General features: G+C 41.2%; 1 protein-coding gene across 2 annotated transcripts; it reads left to right on the top strand.

The window, feature by feature from the left end:
• The first annotated feature begins 668 nt into the window (after nucleotides 1-668).
• Nucleotides 669-3,403, top strand: LOC117030861 (olfactory receptor 4D10). Of its 2 annotated transcripts, XM_033121104.1 has the most exons (2): nucleotides 669-1,649; nucleotides 3,365-3,403. In XM_033121104.1, exons 1-2 carry the CDS (start codon nucleotides 720-722, stop codon nucleotides 3,401-3,403), a joined length of 969 nt encoding a protein of 322 aa, XP_032976995.1. In that variant the 5' UTR covers nucleotides 669-719. The 2 variants fall into 2 exon arrangements, with proteins under 2 accessions (XP_032976995.1, XP_032976996.1); XM_033121105.1 differs by lacking the exon at nucleotides 3,365-3,403 and having other exon boundaries at nucleotides 669-1,674.
• Nucleotides 3,404-8,619: the final 5,216 nt, after the last annotated feature.

The following is an 8,619-nucleotide window of genomic DNA, read 5'->3' as shown; positions in this document are numbered from 1 at the left end:
AAAATTAATGATATTCTTCGAGATCTGTATTTATGCATCATTTCAATCTGTTTCCCAATAGCAAATTATAAATATTTTGAAATAATTACTAAGCAATTAATCTAACGAATATAATCACAATGACGAGTTACCTACATGGAATAATAGGCTGCAATTTTCAGAAATTCAACATTAAACAGCCAGGAGCAAGAAAACTGACTCATGCCATGGCAACCCTGAAACAAGAAACAAAACAACATGCTTTCTTTTTTTTAGCAAGACAACACCCTCTTGAAGTCACCAGAAGATCCACTAATCTGAATATTAAACTGTGGACTGGAAGTCTACACTGGCTGAACCATGTCTTACTTGTCTTTGTACTGAATGCTCCTGACATTCAAATATCTGTGGAATAAAAAAACAATACAAATTTAAAACTAAAATACATTAATTAAAATATGCTATGTAAATATCGTTACTTAACACAAATGCTTTTTCTCTCCAAAACCAGTTTTATAGGAAAAGAATTATTGAATGACTTTGTATGTGATAATTTGATGTGATCACCAAATTGTTTACAACCTTAAAAATTTGGACAACTCAACAAATTGCAAACACTACAGCCATGTGGGAAACACTCTGAATTGCGTGCTTAGTGCTTAGGAAGGAAACCAAGTAAATAGCCAAGTACTTTCCTATGAAGTAGCTTGAAACAAAAACTTGAAAAAGAAGATGATTCAATGGAGCTAAAAAACTGCACCAGAGTAAGAGAATTTATTTTCCTTGGCCTAACCCAGAATCAAGAACTGAGCTTGGTCTTATTTCTTTTCCTGCTTTCGGTGTATGTGACAACTCTGATGGGAAACCTCCTCATCGCGGTCACTGTGACCTGTGAGTCTCGCCTTCACACCCCCATGTATTTTTTGCTCCGTAATTTATCCATTGCCGATATCTGCTTTTCCTCCATCACAGCTCCCAAAGTTCTGGTGGACCTTCTGTCACAGAGAAAGGCCATCTCCTTCAATGGCTGCTTTGCCCAGATGTTTTTCTTCCACCTTGTGGGAGGGGTGGATGTGTTTTCTTTGTCGGTGATGGCATTAGATCGCTATGTGGCCATCTCCAAGCCCCTGCACTATATGACCATCATGAGTCCAGGCCGTTGCCTTGCGTTAATAGTGGCTGCCTGGGTGGGGGGTTTTGTCCACTCCATCGTGCAGATTTCCCTATTGCTCCCACTCCCCTTCTGTGGACCCAGTGTTCTTGACACTTTCTACTGTGATGTCCCCCAAGTCCTCAAACTCGCCTGTACTGACCTTTTTATGCTTGAGCTGCTGATGATTTCCAATAATGGACTGCTGAGCACACTGTGGTTCTTCTTCCTCCTGGTGTCCTATACGGTCATATTAGTAGTGGTAAGGTCTCAGGCAGGGGAGGGCAGGAGGAAGGCCATCTCCACCTGCACCTCCCACATCACTGTGGTGACCCTGCATTTTGTGCCCTGCATCTATGTCTACGCCCGGCCCTTCACTGCCCTCCCCACGGATAAGGCCATCTCTGTCACCTTCACTGTCATCTCCCCGCTGCTGAACCCTTTGATCTACACTCTGAGGAACAAGGAGATGAAGTCAGCCATGAGGAGGCTGAAGAGGAGACTCAGGCCTTCTGACACGGTATAGACAGGTAGCTCGCTCCTTCTCACCACCTTTGAAAATGTTTGTCCATCAAATAAACTGTATTTTACTAAAATTTTTCTAGTTAATGTTTATATTTCCACTAAGATACACATCACTTTCAAAGATTATAATTAGCATGAAATAATAATGTAAAAAGATGGGTTGCATGTTACAAAAGTAGAGAAATTGTTAACCAGGGAGATGGATATTGCTTTTCCAATACAGACTTGGAAGAAATAAAGAAAACAAAATTGAAATACACTCAGACCATTTTGTCACATTGGAATTGTGGGTTTTTTCCAGCTCTACTGAGGTATAATGGACAAAAATGAAATATATTTAAGATGTGCAACTTGATGCTTTGATATACATATATAGTGAAATGATCACTGGAGGAGTGGATTAAGGTGGGGTATCTCTGTGTTATTTCTTTCAACTGCATGGGAACCTGCAGTACAAATAAAATTTTCAGTTAAGAAAAAGAATATGTGTGTATATATATATATTCAGACATTCGCACTACATGGCTCCACTGTTACCAGCAAGAGAGCTGAGGCACACATTGGAAAATAATGCAGCTTGGGCATTTGGATTCTATAACGTCTTTCATGAACTAATCACATCTTAATGTAGTAAACAATTCCAAATTTAAGTTTCTCCTTGGACACCTCCCTCGGGTAACAATCTGAAGAGTTTTCCATCTAAGCCCACACTCCGGTGGCTGAGAGCAGGTGCCTTGAAGTTAGCACAGCTTGAGTTAGAATATGGACCTCACCAATTGTGAGTTCTGTGACCTCGTGCAAGATCCTTCCTCATCCTGAGCTTCCTCTGAACTCCAGGCCGCTGGCCACACACCCACCCCTCAGTGCCCTGTGCTTAGTTTGCTCCAGCACAGCACTCAGGACCCTGTTTCCGATTCCTTGTTCTCTTTCTTCCTATCTCCTCCAGTAGGATTATTCTGGTATGAACTGACTTATTGTTGTATCCGCAGCCTCTGGCACAGCAAGCAGAACATAGAAAACACACCCAAAAATTGTCCAATTAAAAAACTCAATGAGTTAATATTGCCTCTCACTCATTTCTGCTCCACAAATCATTGGAGAGTATGATTAAGAAAACAATTGAGTTGTTTTTATTCTCTGATTACATGACTCCCTAAAAATGCCAGAAACCTATGAAGATGTTTCAGACTATGCATATACATTCAAAAAGGTTGGAATGAAGTGGAAAACATTATTCAATATATTGACTCGGCTTGTATTTACTTACTTATTATTCACTATTTACAGCTCCTGGGGGAGCTCCTCCTGCCTATTCCTGGAGGTAGATCCTAGATCTAAATTTTTACAAGTAGAAAAATGTGAATGTCATGGTACAAATCTCAGTCCACCCATCAGACGTTGCAGAGGCCCTGAGGAGGGGATGTACCCAGAGCATCCAAGAAACAGCTTCGTAATTAGATGTGAAGCATCCAAGAGGACTTCTTAATTAGATGTGAAGCAGCAAGGAGGAGAGAGGAAGTAGTTGAGGTCCAAGAGATCATGGTGCCATGGGACCAGGTAATTAGGACTGTTTCGATCACTGTAAGGATTTTGACTTTCACATTAAGTAAGATGAGATGCCCTTGGAGGGCTTCAAAGAGCAGGAAAATCGTGCATGTTTTCACAGAATTGCAGGGGCTACTGGTATGAATTGGCTGAAGAGGGGTAAAGACAAAAACAGGGAGACCAATTAAGAGGCGACTGCAATAGTCCCATGAAAGAAATAACAAAAACATGATTTAGGGTAGTAATGGTGGAGGTGGTGAGAATTTTGAAAAACTTTCAAGGTTGAGCAAGTGGGATTTGCTGATGCACCCAGGGTGGATTTCCTGGCTATGTGTGCACCCAGGAGAACTCCGTCATCCACTTCAGTCATCAGCCATTGAGCGTTCCTTCACTCTCGCCTATGTAACCCCTTCAGATACAATGGTTCCTTCCAATACTTGTGCATCACACTTCACCCACATGGGTGAAACTGCCTGAGGAAGTTGTCCAGAATCCCTAAGAATAGACATTTATTTCCCAAGAGGAAAATCACTAAGAGAAAATATCAGGGTAAGGGGGCAATTCTGACTAAACCGACCTAACAGGATTTTTGCCGAAGGCAGGACAGGGTGATAAGATATCACTCCAGGGATGGCGGAGGATGAGGAACCTGATTAGATATCAAGGGTGACCAGATATGGAGGGGGGAGGGGCTCTGGCTAAACTGACTTAGCAGGATTTTTGCTAAAATTGGACAGTGCAGAGACAAACATAGAGGTCCAAAAGTTGAAGTCTAGTTGAAAAGTTCAGGGGAGAATACATAGAGTTTGGTTAAGGAGAGATTCTTTGTCACTGCTAGAAAATTTTAGACCCTAAACAAAATGTGTGTTCCTAAGCACTTGTGCCTGAGTGACATCTTAATTACTCCCACTGAAACCACCTCACCATCAGCAAAGTTTTTCCACAGCCACATCCAACTACATGCCCTCTGATAATTTTCACACTAGTTCTGGGATTAAGGAACAGGTACATATGATGGAGAACTATGAATCATCATGGAAGAACCAAAAAAATGTTATTCTCTGAGTCTACGCTTTTCCACATAAAGACAGAAGAGAAGCCACAGAAATCACTGGCCTTCAAAGGGCTAGTTAACAGAATTTTCTGAAGCTGAATGAATCGCAAGTTCATGTAAACATTATTTAAATCGTTGGAGTCCTTGAAAAAAGGCTGCAGATTTTAGATAAGAAACATAACTCTGCGTAAGTGTATGCCTGTGGGTTCTGGGTGTCTACGCCTGAGAGTGAGAAAAATTGAAATCTAAATATAATCATCAATATTCATAAATACATTTTGAGTAAAAATAATGTAATATGAGTATATACACAAGATGTTGCATTCCAGGGGTAATTTTTGGTGACAAACAGTACAGCTGAGAACTATTAACAAAGAGAATATTGTGAAATGACAGACAGAAATGAGTTCAGTTTGGAATTGGGGAAAAGGCAGTTTTTGTTTTCTGGGACCCCTTGAATTACACACAGAAGACACTTTTCTCAAGCTTCTTTCCAGTAGATGGTGCGCCTCAAACTGAAAACTACAGAGGTATTTCTTATATTAAAGGTAAAACTAGACAGAAAATATTTTAAACTTTCAAAAAAGTTGAAAGAATGGTACCATGAATACCTACATACACTTACTTAGATTTATCAAAAATAAAAATTTTATCGCAATGAGTTTTTTCTATGTCTTTCAACACCTTCATGTCGGCATCCTTTCTTCCCAGCCAAACTGAGACAGGTTATTTAACATGTTGTTAGGCAGGCGGACAGGAAGGTTCCTGGTGGAATTAACAAAAGGCAGCCATATCCTGAAACTCCACGTTCTGGAATGTCTCCTTCACTCCAGGACAAAGATATAAGAAGTTTAATAAATTATCTCATAAATCCCTTTTGGCAGGACAAAGGAGCAGACCTGATAGGTGTGGGTTCGTTAATCCCTTTAGGATCTGATAGATAGGGATGGTTCATTCATCCCTTTAGGGTGGGCAAACAGGGTAAACCTGATAGAAGAATTCCATTAGAAGGCACCAGCACCCTTCTCCATGCAGGCAAGGGAAGGTATACAAGTAAGAACTTTTACCTCAGTCACTGGACAACCTGGTCGGGACCTCCTCTTGTTCTGAGAGCTCCAACTCTTTACTTTTTACTTTTAATAGACTGTCCTCTTTTATAACTCCTTGCCTCTCCTTGGTCCATGCTTCCATTCTTCGGTTTCATAAGACAAGATCTCAGCACTCACTCACAAAGAAAATACCCTACATCAAAACTTCCCACATATAAGCAACATTTATATATTTAAATGGTCCCCTAAAGCCAGAGCTCCCTTTCTCTCCATTGCCATGTGCCCCAAACATAAATGTCACCTCCATGCAGGTTTCTACGAGCTTGTTAGAGAGAAACTATCAGTTTCTCATACTGTCTTTAGATGGTCCCCATCACTCCTATATTATTATTAGACTTCAATTCTTCTCCACTGGCTCTAGATTATATTCTTTTCTCTCAAGTATCCTAAAACTCTGCCAATTTTCCATCAATATTTGCTAAATTAGATGGACTGAAAATAACAGAAAGATGGAACAGAAGCTAGTGGATGTTATCTGAATTATGAACGGTAGTTTTGTGAACATGGAACCTATTTCTTTCTGACAAATAGACCTGACCTGGGGGCTTTGGTACTTTCTATCCTTCTGTGTAAACCGTAGTCTATTATTTACGTGGGGTCCCTGTGGAAGGCTTTCATAACAAGGTTGGATCTCCTCAGTCTCTCTAGTAACAATACTGAGTTGGTGTTCTCTGGTGATCATTTCCTCTCTCTTTAACCCAGTCAGCATGGATAGCTCAACTACCATTTGGTTCAACACATTTACGGATGAGCCTCCAGTGGTAAGTTTACTCAGCATACTAAACATAGCATTTCACCAGCCGTGTATACTGAGACTTTGCGTGTGTTAATTCACCTAATCCTCATGACGTCCCTGTGAGGTGGGTATTATGATCCCCATTCTATAGATGAAGAAGTGGAGACTCAATGAGGTCTCTTACCCACCCAAATCACAATGACAAAGCCAGGACTTGAGCCCAGGTGGCTCTTGCTGCAGAGACCGTGCACCAGATTTCTCTGGTTGGCTAAGATGAAGTCAGACAAGAAGCCAAACCAAGCAAACACTCCGCTTACAATCACACGCTGTCACCACCCACTGGCCCACTATTACTGCCAGTGAAGGAAAAAATATCTCCTTGAGAAGATTTCCCATAATGGCCTAAAGGGCTTTATCTTACGCAGAACTAGACGTGTCAGAGTCACATTCTTGTGATTAAGTTTAGACAAAGGCAGAACCTCAGGGATCCAACACAAGGAGCAGTTTATTCTCATTATGTAAGAACTGATTTTTCCAGTTGCAGCCGTATCAGGGCCAATCTCTACTGGCTTTGAGGGTTTAACATTGAGGGTTTACATTCTTCCCACCAGAGAGAGTGAGAGGACGTTAAGGAAGATAAAGTTCTAACCAGTCTATTTTCCAATCTGTTGGTATTTGTGAAGAGGCCATACAGGCTAGTGCTTTTGTCTAAGCATGGTAAAAGTAAAGTAATGACTGCTGAAAGCTCTAACTTGAGTCATACAAACCTGAATCCAAATGCTATCTCTGCCATCCACCAGCTGTATGATATTGAGCAAATTATTTTACCTCTTCACAGGTCATAGTGCACCTATTCAAAGGTACTTGTCATATCCATGTCCTGGAGCTGTTGCGAAGGTTAAAATGAGATGCTCTATGTGAAATATACAATGCCTGGCAGTTAGTAAATGCTCAGGTAAAGGCTAATGTCATTATTAATATCCTTATTGCTTGCTCTGTTACACTCTTCTCCTATATGGCCCATACTCCTCATTATTAGGGAAAAAAACTGATGGGATAAAAAACATGAGAATGTACATTGAATTCAAACCTCTACTATCTCAACATTTCTAGCTTTCTGTCATTAACACATGACAGTAGGTTTGCTTGCTTGCTATTTGTGCAGCTTAAAGAGTCATTCTGAAACTGATGAGATAGAGCATAAGAAAGCTGCTCTATCAAAAGAAGATAATGGCTTAAAGATAAACCCCGACTTTGAGAGTAGCGATAGAGATCAGACCAAGAAGTCAGCTCCGTAGGATAGAAAAGAGCTCAAGGAGAGATAGCCAAAGAACAGTGAATGTTGAAGACAAACTTCCCTATGTCCCTCTTTGGATCTGGGCAGTCCCCACAACTATTCATAAACTAACTGGCTCAATTGTTTGCCATGTCTTGTCTCCTGATCAATCAAGCCTAACTTTTTACAACATTAACTTTCTTCCCTTAGCATGCAAATTCTAATAATTCACACTTGTCAAGTCACCATTCCTAGAGTCCTGCTATGTTTGCTCCGTCAGGTAGCTCTGGTCTCAAGAGTCGCTAGGCTTTTTGTTAGGCCATATTTAGGCCAGGAACAGAAACCTTACCTTAAAAGCCATCTTGAAAAAAAAATAATAACTAAGATAAAAAACAAAAAAAAGAAATTAAAAAAGCCATCTTGTGTTGCTTTGTGCCTTATATCTACCAGCTTGTGTTTGCCTTAGGCCTGGAGAAGCCACCTGGAATGTAGAAACCATCTTATCCTGTCTTGCTTTGTACTTTGTCTCAATGGGCCTAGGCGGGCCTAGGCAGGCCTGGGCGGTCCAGATGGAGGCCTGGGGCCCAGGGTGTGGAGCCGGGAGGGCTTGGTCATGCCCTGAAACCCTTTGTTGCTAGAGACAATGTGCAACAAAAAACCCCTGAAGCATTGAAGGGAGAACAACCTTGTTTACCGCCTCCAATAAAACTCCATACCCCTTTTTGCTGGGGAGGTTATGGTCTTTTCTAGCATGATCTCCCGCAGCTCAAACAAGCCAAATAAATTCTAATAGACCCATTTTGGTCTCCTACGACTCTTTCCTCTGGCCGTGCCTAACACTTTTCTTTATGAAATTACCAATGTAAAATGCATACTGCACACCACTTCCTAGTCCATCGCATTCAAATGTGGCTTTTCCTTTCCTTCCTATCTCTTGTGACTCACTCAAATCAGATTTGTATCGCTATGCCAGAATTGGGTGGCACCAAAGATCTATGGGGGTCTGAATCATTACATCTCAGAAGCATAATCTCTAGGAGCAGGAACCCCTGCCACATGACTGTCCCTGATGAGACAGCTTAGCTAGCATGTTGTTAGGTAAACAGGGAAGTCCCTGGTAGAATAAACAAAGGCAGCCATGTCTTAGAACTCGAGGTTCTGAAATGACTCATTCACTCCAGGGCAAAAATGTAATGCACTCTGTGGGTAAATGGGTTATCTCATAAATCCCTTTAGGTTGGGCAA

This window comes from Rhinolophus ferrumequinum, chromosome 11 (assembly GCF_004115265.2).
Source record: "Rhinolophus ferrumequinum isolate MPI-CBG mRhiFer1 chromosome 11, mRhiFer1_v1.p, whole genome shotgun sequence".
Classification (NCBI taxonomy): Eukaryota; Metazoa; Chordata; class Mammalia; order Chiroptera; family Rhinolophidae; genus Rhinolophus; species Rhinolophus ferrumequinum.
Note: the sequence above shows the minus strand (reverse complement) of the source record. Positions and strands in the feature narration are given on the sequence as shown.

Excerpts from the sequence above, each read along its gene's own strand:
- LOC117030861 (XM_033121104.1), top strand. The coding sequence starts at position 720 with ATGGAGCTAAAAAACTGCACCAGAGTAAGAGAATTTATTTTCCTTGGC. Across the intron at positions 1,650-3,364 it reads GACTCAGGCCTTCTGACACG|ACAAAAACAGGGAGACCAAT; the intron begins GTATAGACAGGT and ends AGAGGGGTAAAG.